We start from the raw sequence: 17,992 nt of genomic DNA, 5'->3' as shown, positions 1-17,992 counted from the left end.
TGATTGTTATAAATACAGGAAAAGATAAAGCTTCCCAAACATATTTGTCTCTTATTGATAAACAGATAACAAACCAGCATTTTTTTTCACTCCTAAATGACATGTTATTTACTCTTCTTAGTTTATAATCACCCCTATTATCCAAATAAATAAATAAATAAAATAAAAATCAGTTGAAACCATCAAGTTGTAACTGTAGAGTTCTTTACAGCTGATCTGCAAAATAGTCATCAATACAAGGACATGCATGAATCTTGGATTGGAGTGTCTTACTCATTTTCCATTCCTATCCAATAATCAACAACCTGAATAGGAGTCAGTCAAAAAGTCTGTTGGCTTATTTGACGCTTTCTTGTTTTGCATGGTATATTTCCTTTTGAGGTTATAAACACAGAACCCATCAGATTTCCCACCTTCATTGCCAGGGTTGGATCCCTGATTCATTCTACAGCTGCCACAGTGTTTCAGATTTACCTATAGAATAGCATCAGAATGCTTGCCATGCCTCCAGTAGGTATTGTAAGTTTTAATCCCTGTTTGTATTTTCATTATGCCTTCCATCCACGTACTACTACCAAATGGATACTTTTGGAAAACTATCTTGAGAGTCACTACTAAAGCACACTGTTCTTTGAATTTATTTTTCATTTCCACAAAAAATACTTAACCTTTAGGAATATTTTTTTTCCACTTGTTAGATAATCTCATCCTGAATTATTATTAACATAAGAGAAATTCACTAATTGCATGCTGCCTTTATGTCATTCACAAGATGATCTTCATATATGTATACTTTATATGTATCCTTATGAAGACCAGCTTGTTAGATAATTCATGTTCTGTAATAATAAATAAATAAAAACAGAAATTGATAGGAAAAACGTGATTATGCAGTGCTATAGTAAATTTTCTTTTGATGCAGTGAGTAACAGTCCCACTGAAATCACCAGAATTATTACACTTGGAGATTTTTTGGCTTATGAACTAAAAATATTGCAACCTGGATCTCTCTGCCATCACTGAAGAAGTTTTACATGTTTGCATTTTCACTCATCTTCATGAGGCTTTTTCTTTGAGGTTAACATCCCTTTTGTTATAAGCAGACTGTAGCCAGGATTGCTGGAGAGAATTCACTCCACTTTGATTTTCAGCTCAGTTTTACTTTATGAAAATGGGCTTTCCAAACATTAAAACCTTAATTAGTAACTTCTCAATTTTTCTTCTTTCTCAAACAGCAAAGGGAGGTAATGTGGCAGTTATGCGCAGTCAAAATAACAGAAGCTATACAGTATGTAGTGGAATTTGCCAAACGCATTGATGGCTTTATGGAACTGTGTCAAAATGATCAAATTGTGCTTTTAAAAGCAGGTATGTGGGTCAATTTTAAGGTCTGCTTCTATTAGTTTTGACTGAGGAAAGTGCTAGCTGTATACAGTTATGATGTATACTTATATACATATGTTGTACAATGATAATTTAAAATACTACAAGAACAAACGTATAAATTCTGTGTGTCTTCTGTTTGAAATAATATGTTTTCTTGGTTACTCTGGATGGAATGAGTTCCATTTAGTGGAAGATGTATGCTGCCAATGCAGGGGGGTTGGAACTAGATGATGTTTAAAGTCCCTTCCAACTCAAACCATTCTATGATGAGTTCCAGTCTATGTATGAAATTTTCATTATGAACAAAGGGAGCAATAAGTGTGTAAGGATGAAGAAGTTGGATTCAATTTTTTTGATTTGGCGTACTAACAGTGAATAACATATTTGTAGGTAAAAATCCAGATTGTTCTACACAAGATGTTGTAGAAGTAATGCAGATTACTTAGACAAAGCTGTTAAAGCTTCATGAGCATAATCTAAATGAACTGCTTTGACTTCAGAGACTTCATTATTCTAATGAAAAATATTTATTAGCATTAACTAAGTTGCTTTTACAAAAACTTCTAAAGGGGTTTATGGGAATTATTTTAATTGTACTATCAAATCGAACTATTCTTTGTTGCACCACAGAAACCTACTACTCTACTCAATCTATACTGAAGGCAGAGCATTTTGAAGTTTTTGAATCCTCACTTGCAACTGAAGTCTCTACTTAAATAGTCAAACATACATTGTTTCTGTTTTAGGGTCTTTAGAGGTTGTGTTCATCAGAATGTGCCGTGCCTTTGACTCCCAGAACAACACAGTCTACTTTGATGGCAAGTATGCTAGCCCAGAGGTTTTCAAGTCCTTAGGTAAGGAAATGTCAAGTGTTGCATTTTAAACCACAGAATAAAAACAATAAGGTAGAAGAGCAAGAGAGACAGCTGCCTTGAAAAAATCAGCTTGTAGTATTCAAATAAAAAGAGAGTTGAAAAGCTCAAACTGCTTATTTTGTAAACAATCATGCTGGCTCTGTTTGAAGCCAAGCTGATTTCAGGAGTTACAACAGCTTAACTCCATGCAGCAAAGGATTGTTGGTGTTAAAATCCATTATGTACCTTAGATCAGGGTAGGTCTGTTTGGACACATTTGTGAAGAACAGAAGCTCAGATTTCATAATCCCTTGTAAAGTTTGATGTATCCTGTTGGAAAAAAAAAAAAAGGAAACTTTAAGTCTCTTTTGGATACACTGACATTACTGCTTTGAAGTTGTTAATAGTGTCTTGTAATATGCAAAATCTAGTTATTTGCAAGTAAAATATTGTAAATATTTTTTTAATTAAACCATACCGTAGCAATTTTTTTAAACTTCTATTTTTAAAAGGATGCATTTAATTGGGTATAAATTTGGGATGTAAGCCATTTTGGAGGGCAGTGAAAAATGGCAGTGACAATATGGCAGTGAAGAATACCATACAGTTACTGAAGTATTCCATGCCTTTCTAAAATACCTCAAGGTACAAAGTCTCAGTGCAAACAATTCAGAGAATGCAGTATCAGATGTGGGCCTCTACCTGCTACTAGATCCAATGAAAAATTACTTTCATCTGTTACCAACTACACCCAGAAATTTAAGCTGGGTTGGGGGCTGAGATCTGCAGAGGAGAACCCTATTCCAACAGAGGTTGCAGTCCCTTTCAAAGCAGGGCTCAGCTTTTGTGAACTGCGTAACAGCATGTGTAACAGCAGCAGTAACCTGACTTACACCTGTGTGAGCAAGAGAATGGATGAAAGGAGACACAGTTCTTTTTCTGCATGAAAAGCTTTCAGACCCTGGCTTCTCCTTTTGCTCCTGCATGTATCTTGTATGCCTTTCTCCCCTCCCTCTTCTGTGTGCTCAATATTATTGAAATCAGCATTTTCCAAGTACACATTTAAAACATCCAGTCCACAGTAACATGAGAAAGTTTCATTTAGAATGGCAACAAAGCCAAACTGATTTTGAGTTCAAAAATGGCTTGGTTTTCATCTGTATTTACCCCAAAAGAACAACAAGATAAAATGTACAAAGCCTTCAGAATACTGGGTACCAGGGTGTGGGGGACTTGTGGGACTAGGTTAAATTGGTAAATAAATAAATAAATAAAATAGGGTGAATAGGTTAAAAAAAAACAGGCATGAATGAGATCTCGATATCATCACTCGACAGTCCTTAAGGGGAAGAATGTTCACTCATAAAGTATTTTACACCCATGTTTCACCTTCATCAGAATATATCAGCAACTGTGTAGCTTTGAAATGGTTTTAAACAATTTGGCATGAGCTGTACCTTCTTTTTGGCAGGTTGTGAAGACTTCATTAGTTTTGTGTTTGAATTTGGAAAAAGTTTGTGTTCTATGCACCTGACAGAAGATGAGATAGCTTTGTTTTCTGCATTTGTTTTAATGTCAGCAGGTAAGAGAAAAAGTATTGCTCTAGATTTCTATGGTAGAGTTCATTTTCATTTTGAAGTATCTTTTAATGGTAAAGCTAAGACTATCAGACAGCATGAAATGTCAACAATGTTTTGGTCCCTCATGACCAATTTTTTTCATAAATATATTTAAAACATAAATTTAAGAACAAATCAAGTTGGAAATTCTAATCTAAACCCATGTTTTCTAATGTTTCTCCTTGTTGATACAGCTTCTTCGCAAAAGCTTAAATGCATGTTGATTGAGATCACCAGGGCGATCTAGGTGGGACAGGCAGAACATGGACAGCATTGAATTGATATAGTCAACTGCCAGTGGGTGTGAGCGTGCAGCTGTAACAGAATTGTCACAAGCACATGATAAAATGTGGTTTTTTCTGAGATTATTATCTCAAACAGATTCACACAGTACTCCAGGTACTGGGAAGACATATTAAGTTGGGTGAAATAGGATACCACTTGAGAAAGTCAGTTTGTGTTTGGCATAAGACCAAAGGAAATACAGTCTTTTTTTAAACTGCAGTATAGTGGACTCAGCAGTATGTGTTGGAGGAGTCTATTAGCAACAGTGAGTTATTGACTCCATCATAAAGATATTTTTATGCTATTTGCCGTGATGGAAGTATGTTTGCCCTTTGTCTTAGTATTTAAGCCACAGAATCTCTCAGTTCTGCCACACCAGCTGTCGCAGGTGATCCTTCATTTCTGCTAGGAAGTTTAGGAGCACTTTTTGAATAGCTTAATATTGCTTCTGATTTTTCTGTATGTCACTATAGGTCTAAGGAAAGAGTTCCACTCCAACTGCTTGTTCATTATGTAATCTATTCATTTCCCACTAAAAAGTTGCTAGCTTCGTTTTGTAAACACCCTGCATTTTAAAGACCTTATTAGCAAATAATTAATAAAGCTTATTCAGATATGCAGCAATCTTCTTATTGAGGGCTTTATAAAAGTAATTTTAAATCGAGGTAATAAATGTATTCCAAAACCAATGAATTTTAAAACTCATTTCTTATGTAAGAGTGTTAAAATGTAAGGAAGATTGCAAACAGGAAATACAAATTTGCAATAGAATTAGTATTTCTTGGTGCAATGTGATGGATGTACGCAGTACTAGAGGTGTTAACTCCATTTGTATTTAGATCGTTCATGGCTTCAGGAGAAGGTAAAAATTGAAAAACTCCAACAGAAGATTCAGCTAGCACTTCAGCACGTCCTACAGAAAAACCACCGAGAAGATGGAATTCTAACAAAGGTATGAATCATACTGTGCCATGTCACAACTGTGAAAGTACACTTTCTTATGAACAATATAAAAGCCACACTAAACCACACTAAAGTATGGTTTAGTAAATGCATAAATGCAAAATGAAAATGAAAACCCATCAACGTTTTTATTCTACTTGTCCTAAACAACATTTCTGCCATGCAGAACACTATTTCAGTTTTCCAATATGCAGGCCTTGATCTTCATGAAACCTCTGTCTGCATGACAACTAGGTTGTGACAAGACACAATATCCAAACTAACCTTGTTTCTCAGCATTCCGTGAGTTCCCCACACAGTCTTTTTCTCATCATTTTTTCCAAATCTTGATGGCTAGGGAGGAGAAAAGAGATAGTAAATACTATTATGTTAATCTAAAGTATCATCACATAAGTTTTCAAAAATTCAAAGGCAGTGTGATGTTTTAAAAAAAAAAAAAAAAAAAAAGTGAAAACCAGGGGAAGGACAGGCACTACCTTGCAGACATAGTTCCTTGTTGAACTTCACAGAAGGGATGTTCATGCTTAGTTTAACACCATGGAATTAATTACAACAAGCAGGATGTTACAGCCCAGTATAAAGTCTAGGCTTTCCAGATTGTCCTCATTTCAAGTCCTAGCTCATATCATTCTTTTCCCAGCATATACTTTAGATACCTTTGTTAGAAGGTTTCTTCCAGTGCTTTTGTACAAATATGTACTCAGTAAGTTCAATGACCGCTCTAGCCATATTTTTTTTTAGTACAGATTTTTCTGATCTTTCCTTTATGACAATTTCATTTTACCTTTATTGGGCATAAATGTAAATAGCCTGATCTATTATACTGCCATTTCCCTATATAATACAGTGGGTTTAAGAGCTATCAGCCATGCCTTCTTCCAAGGAAGTAGCTAAGTAGCATGAATAAAGGTCCAGACAGGTAATAGTTCCATATCAATCTGGTGCTCATGCTATTGCCTAGATACTAGGCAAGTGATACATTTTTCTAGCTACTTCAAGGAAAGATTCTTTCACAAATAGTATTCATACATTACTTGATAGCATTTTAGTGGCTTCCCCCTTTTCCTTTTTTTTAAATCTGACATACCATACTCAGCCACTACTATGCTTCTGAAATGTCACTGTTAATGTAAACAACTGAAGTGAATTCCATATGTTTCAGAGAGCTCTGATCCTAAGGAGGCCTGGTTCTATGTATGACTCTGTGACTTCTGTTCATTTTTTTTACAGTTAATATGCAAAGTGTCTACTTTAAGAGCACTGTGCGGACGACATACAGAAAAGCTTATGGCATTTAAAGCAATATACCCAGACATTGTACGACTTCATTTTCCTCCACTTTACAAGGAGTTGTTCACTTCAGAATTTGAGCCAGCGATGCAAATTGATGGGTAAACGTATCACCTAAGCACTTCTAGAATGTCTGAAGTACAAACATTAAAACAAAAGAAAGGAAAAGAGAAAAAAAAAAAAAAAAGAGAAAAAAAAGAAAACCGAGACACTTTATATGGCCCTGCACAGACCTAGGGAGCCAACACACTGCACATCTCTTGGCAGTCGGGGTCAGGCGAAGGATGGGAAACAACGAAACAAAGTTGAACTTGTTTTTCTCATGCATATGATTTCCATTATGCCTACAAATATGGACCCTTTTTCTGTCTCAGCTTCTCAATCCTTGACCTCTGTTTACACAGACTGAGGGTACTAATATCAGAAGGTTGTTTTCTCTTGTAGTTCACTGCCCAGACTTCTGACAGAACAATCAATTTGTTGATCAGAACAGAGAGTCCACCTAGTAATCAGCGACTGGTGTGCATTGCAGAGATTTCAGCATCAGTTTGCACAACTTGCTCATTGTTTCATGAAGGACGATTTTTTTCACCTACCACTGTTTGCCAGTAGACAGAACGGCATGAAAAGGGTCCATAGCAATAGCAACAATAGCATTATAATATATTACAGGGTAAATGGGCATGAAGACTATATATAGCAAAAGAGATATTGTTTATATATTGTTTTAATTAATATAAAATGTAGTTACTGGTATAGCTTTTCTTGTTGAATTGATAAGGCACTTTCATTTTGCACCTTTTTCTTTAAATTAAATGCTAGCGTGTTCATTGTTGTGTTGCATGTGCACCAGAAATTCAAGTTTAACTGAAAAAGGTTTTTGGCAGGTACTGGTACATTGGGAGGTATTTATGCTGCTGTTTTCCATGTTACTTTTAAAGAGAGGCTGGTCATATCCTGAAATGGTTACACAGATTTTTTTTTAAGTGTTTGAAAATAAGGAAAAGTTTCTAAATTAAAATCAGCTTTTCAACTGTTAATTTAAAAGGTACTTTTGTTTTCAAGTCTTTCAAACCTGGATGTTTAAAATTATATGCCAAGATTCAGATTTAGGCACACAAGTCAAAAGCCTCATTTTCAAAGGTGCTGAGTTTCCTTGGACAAAGTTAACTTAAGCAATTACAGATCGCTTACAGATAGAATAAAGCATCACCCTTGAAAATCATGCTGTTAACAAAGTGTGCCAAGCCCAACATAAACCCAGGTTTGAAGGGATTTACTCAAGTCTGTATCTACAGTAAAAGTATGTGTATGACATATATGTGGAAAATTGGTTTTTAGACATAATATTACATACTTTTTACTCCATTTTGTAAACAATGCCTTCAAACTCCAAACTCTATCCTACCAAAATCCACAGGATGTTTGGTTTTGGCTTCAGTGAGATTAGACAGTGACCCATGTTCTTCAAACATCCACCAGTTCAATTTAAAGTAGCTGAACAGAATTGCTCTCTTTATTTAAATCGATGCACTTTAAAGTTTATCACATGAGAACAGACTAATAAAATAAGGGTACGCTGTTGCTAGAAAACATTGTTTTGGACTCTGTTTAATGCCTGGAAATCACAAATACCATAAATCTACATTCTGGCATTTTGAAGTTGTGATTCCTGCGTTGCGTAACCAACTGATAAGCCAAATCTTGCCATCTTTATTAATACGTTACCATTCTCTTTACATATAGTACTGTCTCTGAGTAAATGCAGCAAGATACAGAAATTAAATTAGTTCTGAAGGGAACATATCCACACTAAACCACATCACAAAATAAACTGTGGCTTATTGCACCAGAGGTGCATAACTGCTTTTGGATGAGATGAGTACACACAACCAGATGTCTTATAGACCTGTACAAATTAAGTTTATGATGAAGTACATATGAAAAAAATAGGACTTTAAAAAAGAGAAAAACCCACAATGCACTCTACCACTTCAATTTCCAAAGATAATAAATTGCTTACATACAGTCATTGAAAAGTAACATTCAATTGAACAGAAGCACACTGAAGTCTAACCATTTTAAAAGAAGAACTAGGGCAGCAGATCATTACAAGCAAAACAGAGATTTATTCTGTGATTTGAATGTTTCCTTTAGGGTCAAATTGAGCCATTGAGCCATGACCTCTCAAAGTTGTTTTTTTTTCGTCAGGGAACCTTGTAGATAGCACTGGATAGCACTTGGCTATCATTCCTCTATATGGGGTGAAAGCAGGGAGAGGTGGACAGGAACACTTGCAGCTTTGTGAGCACCAGGATGGAGGCCAGAGAGCTGTCCTTGTGCTGTGCCATCCTGCCCGCTCCCAGCCCAGCACACGCTCTCTGCAATCTCACTGATACCTTTTCCTAGAATCATTGTTTACTTTATTGGAGTAACTGGCATGATACGGTACTTTGATTCCAGTATGTGTTCCTACTTTTAAATCAACATTTTTAACTAACAAATGTTTTCTGAATGTGACCAGCCTTAGGTGCTAGTCCTTTAAAGATCAACTAAACTTAATTGCAGTGTCAACTAATGAGTAATGAAGTAAGACTTGTACTTTTTTAGAGAGTGAGATACAACTCCTGTTTCTGAAAATAAGTAGACTACCAGGCAATTGGGATTAATTTTCAGTCACATCATTAACCTATCTTTTCCTGATGAATATTAGTACTTTACCAGGCCTTTAGACGCCAATGGTTTTGTTCAGTATCTAGTTCAGAGTATTTATACCCATAAGTCACTGACAACACAGAATTGGGGAGCATTTAATAATAAAATGCATAATCATAGAAGGGTTCCTAATAAGGCCTTAACTGAAAGCCTGTTACATCTAGAATTGGTTTGTGCCATGATCTCCCAGGTTATGCAGCACCTACATGCTGTTGTTTTTCACAGCGGGAGCTCCTGTGTACTAGCACCTTGTCAAACCAGGCTGTGCATACACACTCCAAGGAAGTCTGCTTTCCTGATCACAGTTAGCAGCCACTTGGCAATAGAATATTACTGGCTTTGTTTCGCTTGGTAGAGACAAGGAAAAAAGAGATACGGCCATGGCAGATGTACTGAAAAGACGGCAGTTGCCACAGAGGCTGTTATGAAAGGGGATGTAGACTAGCCTCAGTGCGGCTGGCCGGAATGCCTGCCATGTGAGAACCTGACGCGGCAGAGGAAGTGCACTCTGCACAACTCTGGGACTGTGGCCTGGTGTCAGACAATCAACAGACTATTCAGTTAAAAACCATACTGGGGGGCAGTGGATATTCACAAGTATCTTCATGATCTGCCCAGCTGACTACAAACAAAAACGTGAGGATAGCTGAAGATAAAGAAGTAACATATTGCTCTTGAATGATCCGTTCATTGAGGTCTGCAAAGAGACTTTTTATTGGGCATAATAACTATCCACAGAGATATTTTCTGGCTTTCTAGAAAAGAGTATAGTATACTGTCATTTGGACCGCCCTAACATACTTCAGCATCTCTAATATTGTTTGGTTTTTAAAAACTATGGGATGAGGTGAAAAGGGAGGCTGTTTTTAAGTTTGGTTGTTCTTTATTAAAGCTTATCTATCTTAGTATGGATACCAAGATATCTGTGTGTGTATGTACACCTGTGTGTGTGAGAGAGAGTACTGTTGTGCGCACATGAATATATGCGTGGGTGCGTGTGAGTGGCTGCTTCTAGGCTCTTAAGTGTCAATGAAAAAAAGAAAATGTATTGAAAATACTTAAGACAAAAACAGAAGGTGGAAAAAAGATTTATTCTATACAAAGCCTTGTCTGGACCACTTTAGAGAGACTTCTATTTTTTTAACCCTTCTATAAATATTTGATGGCACTTGAAATATTCCTGCAATAAAATGTGATTTGTGTAAACATTAAAAAAAAAAAAAAAAAAAGATTTTGTAATGTGAAACAATGAAAGAAAGTAATGTAATTTTTCTAAAAAACAAAAAAAAACACAAATGAACGAACTTTGTATTATTTTCTTGATGGAATTTGTCTATTTGTCTTTGGAAAACTTTTTATTTCATTGAATGTGCCATAGTAGAGGTGTGTGTTTCTTTTTCTTTCTTTTCTTCATTTTTTACATTGTAGATTTAAGGAATAGCTGTGTTCCGACATTCCAAAATGCAAGATGACATAGCGGTCATGATTAAAAGGTTTGATTAGTAAGCTTCAATCATTGTTGCTTTTTTTGCACATGTTCTTCATTCCTCTACAGTGCAATATGTACATAGAGCACTTGCGGGTGTAACCTTGATCCCTCAGGGAAAAATACATATTTGTACAGGATTTTTTTTGCCTTTTTTTTTTTTTTTTTTTTTTTTTTTTTTTTTTTTGCTAAGGAATGTCGATTGAATCACTTGTCTGTTGTTGAGGGGCAGCCAGATAATAATCCTAAACCACTGTCACAAAACATTGACTGTTTAATAATTTTGTGCCCTTTTATTATTTAAAAAGAAAAATAAAAGTTATTTTCTGACAGTTCTTTGTGCTGATTGGTGAAAAAAAGGGTAAATATATAAGCACCTTATGATTGACTTAACTGTGAATGACAATCCATCTTGTTATCAACAACGGAGGCCCTATCATTTTGGAGCTGGGGTTAAGAGTCAGAAACTAATGTGCTCAGGGATCTTCTAAAACTCTTCAACAGGGTGGCCAGTACTACTGGTGGGACAAATTACTTTAAAAAGAAAAAAAAAAAAAAAAGCTAGTATTTCTTCCCTTCCCCTCTCCCCCTCTCCCCCAGGCACAAGAGAACTGGATAGATTTTTATTTTTTTTTTAACTAAATGCTCTATGTGTGCCTCATTCTATGACTCAGTTTTGCAATCTATCTGCTCCTTGGTCTTTATTTTCTTCCAAACAATATTACTCCAAACAATTGCAAAGGTTTTTGCAATTATATTTTAGCAAATAAATTAATGCTGATCCATTAATAGATCGTGATGGAAATTTAATTTCAATAACCTCTGGACGTTGTTATAGGACTTTTTCCAGGTGAATTTCTGTGTTTTGCAATATAAAATGGGTTTTCAGTATTTAAATTGTCAAAGAAAACAAATCAGTTTATGATAGTACAATATGAATGAAAATGCAATGATCAGGTTTTGGCAGTAAAGTCACATAGAATACAAGAACAGTAATTCAGACCTTATCTGTCATTATCACTTATGCTTCATGGTAAAGCAAAAAACCTGACAGGAAAGAAACACTAAGGCTGAAGTCAGTCATTTTCGTATCTAGTACATCAGTTTCAAATGATCACAACAGTAGCGAAAACCAGCAGTGTCTAGTAAGTCTCTAAGTGCCAAATTGTATGATTCTGGAAGCCTATCACAATTAGTTTTCTTTTGTGGCCTCACATTATTTTGAAAATGCAAGTAGGAAAGTAAATAAGCAACTATGGACAAAATGAGCAAGATTTCAAGACTGGTTAGAGATCAGGAAGAGAGTGAATTTCTCTATCAAACGTCTTTTTTTCTTGCAAAAAGCATCAGTTCTCCAGTATCTTAGGTTAGTAAGTTTGTTTTGTTTTCCACTGGGTCTATGGCTTCCAGTTGTTTACTTGATCTCACATATAATCATTAGGGAATCCTTTCTTAACATTTTGCAAGCTGATGGTCCAGTTTAGCTTGGAATGGCCTTCTAAGGCTTACAACTGCTAAGTAAGTATGACCTCCTGATTAGCTTGCGTTCTGGCAATGTCACCAGAAGAAAATCACTATTGCTGATTCTCAACAGAAATCCTCCTTTTCATACTTGCTGATCAATTAAACATACTATTAATACTCGCAGTCTACACAATGTATTAACTATGTAGCGGGGTGATCCAAACATTACAGTATCTTCTTTTGGGCTCTAAGGATTGACATAGATGTTCCCCAGTCTGTACTTGATGAACAAATAGGTTGCCAGTAGAAGCTGTGCAAACAGTGTATGATTTTTTCCAGCAAATTCTTGAAGTCCCCAAAGTAGATAAATCAGTGTCAGAAACAGCATATATCATCCAATATCCCAAAATAAGAAGCAATTTGCTTTTGAGTAGTCAGTATCCGAAATTCTACCTGTGCTAGCTCATTTTGATTGCACAGAGGAAACATTTTTATTTTCCTTAGCTAGAGAAATGTAACTACTAGAATTAAATTTTTATTATTAATACTAATATTTATTACTTTAAACATTGCATTCCATCAATGTATTTGAATATTAACCTCCTATTTTCTTTTTGCGTAAATATTTGTCAGTAAATCATTTGGTGGAAATGAGGGCAAATGCATAAGGATACCAAATACAACAACAAAAAGAGAAGTTTTAAAATTTGAATGAGTTATTTATTTAAAAATCATTGAGTATGTGCTTTAATCCTAGTACTGTGTTAGTAGCTCACTAAATAATGCTAAGTCACTGGACTTGAGGGGAAAATATGTAACATTTAGGTTAATATACAGTCTATCTTTGGAACTTTATTCAGGTACTAAATAGAATTTTAACATCAAAATAAAAGCTGTATTCTACCTATTTCACACGTAACATTGCTCTTTATCTTGTCTTTTGTTTGTTTGCCTTTATCATCGGTAGAATATAGCAATAACTTTATAGCAATAAGTAGGCTATCCAAATAAGAAAAAACATGATAAAGGCTTCAGATCAATACTCATGGGTTCAATCCTCCTGCCACAATATTCATTTCTTTGTCTTCCCTCAGAATCTCATTACTTCTTCAAGCTGACCTTCACAATCAAGTTGTTCAACTTGATGTGTGACACCACACCTTTTTGTTAACACCTGCATGTTTTCAGTGTTCCTATGTCCTTTGTGTACTTGTTTTCCTGCAAGTCAGTGTTTCTCAAGCTTTCTGAAAGCACAGTCCCTCTGGGCTATATTTCTTCATAGAGCTCTATGTGTTGGAATTAACTTAGTTTTCCTGGGGTAGGGAGTGAGAACCAGGTGTAATTACTGGCCGCCTTGCCCAGCTAAAGCAACTGAGCTGCTGCTGGGTATTCAGCAGTAACTCCATGGCTACCACAAGCGCAGGCAGCCAACAGCCAGTTCTTGCAGCCCCTTCATGCCAGGGGAGCTGAGCTGCATCCACTAAGTAGGATGAGTTCCCCGGCCAGCACAGTGCGTCTGTCTGTGCTGGTGAACAGAGCTGCTACGATTCACATAGAAACAAGCTGTGTGAGCCTGACAAAGTGTTTTGATAATAATCTAAACACTTGGGCAACTTTTAATGGTCGTGACTTTCAGTTTGAGAAACACTAACCTAAATTACCCCACAGAGTCTTAATGTAGATGCATAAACTTTACAGGAATTTGCAATCTGTAATGCTGTCGTTTCTAATGCAGAGAATTCATAAGCAATACAGTGAATTTTATTTCACAAAAAGGCATACGTACTGTACACCTTTCTAAATCCAAAATGTTCCTCATTTCTACATTGATTTAGAAACAAGTTACAGAACAGTGGTGAATATTTGAAATATTAGGACATTAACTGGCTGCTTCTTTATATGTAACTGTACTGTCTGCCTGCTCCTTTTCTGGAGATGTGTTTTTGTATTGGATGTTTGGGCCAATGGGAGGCTTCAAGCTACAATGTATTTTCCCAGTTTAAATATATTTAACATATGACAAACCCCAGACAAGGCTTTTTAAAATGTATAAAGAACTGCAGTGTTAGGTGGTTTATTTGCAAACTGTTTTCAATGTTGTCCATTTTTATGGCACCTTTAACAATATTCTTGTTTCCAAAGTACAAAAAAGGTTAAAAAATACTCTAGCCATAACTGAATGTCAAGCAATAAAAACAAATGACTTTTTGTGCATAGATTTAAAAGAAATACAAGTTTTAGACATCTGCATGTAAATGCAATCTCTTGTTTACTGCTTTCTTAAACTTGAGCAACTGATTCCTTATTTTACTACTAATTTAAGGACTTGTAATGGCCTGTAAACATTTTATCTTGCTCTATTCTTTCAACTCTAACTTCGTCTCTGCTTTGGAGTCATAATATTTAATGTTGTTCTGCTCACCTCTATACAGTTAACTTTTTGCTTTCATTCTGTATAGATAAAGTTATACTATAAACAGCCTACACAGTGCAAATATTTATCTGTTTATCAAATACCACATTATGCTGTATAATATCTGTTTTACTATATAATCTATTTTAGACATAGCTGTTTAGAACTAGAGTGTGCTATTTTTGTGTTTTTCTGATGTGTGGTGCTAGATAAGTTACTTTTGTGAACAAAAGCAAACAAACCCCTTTTATTCCTAGACAATACCACCTTTGGGTCTTGTTAATTTCACTGAGTATAACTATATATAAATATATATATATTTGTGTATATATATATATACACCTACATATGCCCAACAAGTACCTGTATCAGAGTACAAGATTTGGGACATGGTTTTCTCTTTAAATGCATAGTGTCATTATATAAATTATTCTATAGTATATTTAATAAGGAGAAAATTACTTCACCGGTACAGATACTTGATATCAAATGTAGAATTTTCTTCTACATTATTAACATTACTAAAAACGTTCTGTCCAGCTTGTTACCCTTTTGGTTAATAAATCAGTCTGCCTGTATCGTATCAGAAACAAGAAAAGAATCAAATCTAGCAGTATAAACTATTTACAATATGCTGTCTGTCTGAAAGGGAGGTAGTTATTTGGCTTGTTTGTAGATACCTATCTTCTTGTGGCATCTGATATTTATAGATGTTATTCTGATGGGTGCCTTCCTCCCTCTTCACGTTAAATAGGATCTGTACACACTCAAACCGCAGATGTTACTAGGCTATGCCTACACAATTAACTCCAGTTACTGTAAATAGGAATTTTCTGTAAATCTTCGATGATAGATCGATGGCTAAATTCAGTCCTTGGGTATGCTTTATAAATCACGCATACGTATCTGAGGACAGCCACTAGCAACTAAAGTTAATTAAGGAGTGGAATTCGCAACATTTGTCAGGTCTGGGGGTTTTGTTTTTATTTTTCATATATACCTTAATTTACATAGTCATGTACCCTTAAAAGTATTCTTATCCCCTGTTCCTTTCATTCTAGATACTGTTTTTGTGTTAATTCTTAAAAACCAATGGATATCAAATATCTAACTAAGGAGGTAATTAACCTTTTAAATATTTATTAGAATTTTTCTGTAATATTACTGAATTTATAAGATCTTTAGCAAAGATTTTTGAGCAATTTATTAAATACAATTGTTTCTGTTTACTGCACTTTTTGATAATAGAAGGTAGTGAATTTTAAAGCCATGATTCTTGGCTTCCATGCACTGCTTTTATACCCTCAATTCAAGGAATATATATATATAAATAATTTTTTTTAAACAGCAAACATACTGTTGTCCTAAAAATAAATACAAACTTTACTGCACCGTGCGTATATTTTCATAAGTGGAATGTTTAATTGCAAACACTATCAGGATAATTATAAAAACCTCTTGAAGCTACAATCTTATTTAAATACAAGCCATGACAATTTTATTTTCCCTTGTTGATTTAAGTCACCTTTTGATATTTTCAAAAAGAAAAGGAGTCGCTCTTAAATTTGTATGTACTAACTTATACATAATGCTAGGAACACGTTCTCCCTATTGTTTTAATTTTAATAGTTTGATATATTTATGCAAAACCATTTGGTTAACATATTTTCCCTGTTGACTAAATGTTCAACGTAACAAAATGAGAATAAATGATGATTTCAAATATACGTCAGTTTGAGGATTAAGCACATGAACTTCAAAAACCTCGTTGAGTGATATGCTCAAATTTCTGTAAATACACACAACTTCAAATGAAACTATACTGTACATGTAAATGTATGCCGTCTGTTATATGTACAGTATGTATAAATTCCTTTTCTAGCCACCATTAAACGTAAGCCATCAAGAGGAATACTAAAGTGGTATTGTACTAAACCTTTGCTAATGATCTTTACCCAATCACTTAACTTTTCACTTTCATGGACCTTTCCAATTCACTCTTACAATAGCCTGCTTATATTCAAGTTTGTTATTTTACTCAGTCCCGAAAAAAAGTATTTTGATTCATTTTGTAAATATGACTGTAAAAATAAGAGATTTAATGTTGTCTTTTAAATACTCCAATTTTCATTCTAATATGAATGTTGTTATATTGTACTTAGAAACTGTACCTTTAATATTACATTACCTTTATTAAGTGCATTGAACACATCGATTTTAGATGTGCTTTATGTACTGTTATCCTGTAATAAAACTTCAGCTTCTAATGGAAAAATCTGTCTTGACTCTTTTTGTTAGTAAAATCTTGTGTTTTTCTGTATCTTGATATGTATTAGGTTTAATCCTCAAGAGATCAACAATTACAAAATTAGGCTGTGCTTTCAGGCACATATATCAAGAGGTTTTTGTTACATAAATCAAAAACGCTTGATGGCAGGGAAATTAGAAGACTCCCCAACACCTTTTAAGCTCCCCTTTTGGCTAAGAAGAGCATAAACATCCTCAGATTTATTTTGGATCAGTCTAGCTTCCCTATCCTTGAAAGTGTCTTCTTTAACATCACAGTGCGCTGCATTGAGTGCACCATACAAGAAATCTGGCTTAAAAACTAACCAGTGAATTTGGAGACTGCACTTTGGGCTAGTTCTGAAAGAGGATTCATGGATCAAAACTGAAGTTTTAGTATTATTTAGTCATGAAAATTCAAAGTTGCAGCTCCCCTCTGTTGTGCTAACTTGGGGGCACCTTTGATTTCTATCTTAAGACTTCAGGCATGTAAAATTCTCTTTGTACCTCTAGCCAGCAGTGCCTCAGTCTTGGCAGAACTTTAACAGCTCAGTATTAATTTGCCTGACCATAATCCAGAATTAGTTATTAGCATTCATCTTTGAAGCACTGCATCTGGAAGCCTTCACCTACATATTGAATCTCCAAGAAAAAAATTATGGAAGCCATTGCACTCCTAGAGCGAGTGCTAAGTAGTGCCATTTGTTCTTGGGCAAACTTCATGGCTTAAGCACTCTCTGAGACACTGGAATTCCAAGTTTAATTTTCTCATCCTCAGGATGTGATTTCTGCCCAATCTCTTCATTTGCAGGAGATGACACTAGCCACTGGACGAACTAGCCACTGATATGTTAGGCAACATCCATTCAAAGTAAAACAAAAGAAATTGTCTCTCATTTCACAGTAATCTGTGGACTCCCATGTCTGCCAGTAACAAAAGCTGAACTGTAGGCTAGGATCTGGTGGCTTTGAGTGTGTCCTGGTGCTCACATTTATGTCACAGAAATAGAAAATTATGTTTATAAAGTATATCACTTAAAGGAAGAAAAAAAAAAAGGAAAGTGCAGGCTTTAGGGAGATGCCAGACTGAAGTTCGACTTAACTTGACACATTCACAACCTGGGCAAGTCTTCTAATCATTGTGCTAAGTAACTGCCACCATACCTGAGCTTTGAAGTAAGATTACTCCTCATAAGGCTACCTCCAAGAATGGGCTCTGGGGGACTCCAGT

The 17,992-nt window shown here is 35.2% G+C and overlaps 1 protein-coding gene and 1 long non-coding RNA gene across 4 annotated transcripts in view; one reads left to right on the top strand and one right to left on the bottom strand.

The window, feature by feature from the left end:
* RORA (RAR related orphan receptor A) overlaps positions 1-10,341 on the top strand; it is a 67,827-nt gene extending 57,486 nt beyond the window's left edge. For all 3 annotated transcript variants that reach the window (XM_032194574.1, XM_032194572.1, XM_032194573.1), the window contains exons 6-10: positions 1,236-1,368; positions 2,133-2,240; positions 3,712-3,822; positions 4,984-5,096; positions 6,338-10,341. In XM_032194574.1, the coding sequence (XP_032050465.1) occupies positions 1,236-1,368; positions 2,133-2,240; positions 3,712-3,822; positions 4,984-5,096; positions 6,338-6,502 (630 nt within the window). In that variant the 3' untranslated portion in view covers positions 6,503-10,341. The remainder of the gene's footprint in view (positions 1-1,235; positions 1,369-2,132; positions 2,241-3,711; positions 3,823-4,983; positions 5,097-6,337) is intronic.
* Positions 2,440-17,983, bottom strand: LOC116493303. Its single transcript, XR_004253738.1, has 3 exons — positions 17,926-17,983; positions 5,372-5,440; positions 2,440-2,570 (listed from the first exon to the last, which is right to left on the bottom strand). It is a non-coding gene; the product is annotated as an uncharacterized LOC116493303 (long non-coding RNA).
* Between the last annotated feature and the right edge of the window lie 9 nt (positions 17,984-17,992).

The sequence above is a fragment of the Aythya fuligula genome, chromosome 11 (genome assembly GCF_009819795.1).
Source record: "Aythya fuligula isolate bAytFul2 chromosome 11, bAytFul2.pri, whole genome shotgun sequence".
Taxonomy (NCBI): domain Eukaryota; kingdom Metazoa; phylum Chordata; class Aves; order Anseriformes; family Anatidae; genus Aythya; species Aythya fuligula.
The sequence above is the reverse complement of the archived record's forward strand: the minus strand, read 5'-3'. Positions and strand labels throughout refer to the sequence as shown.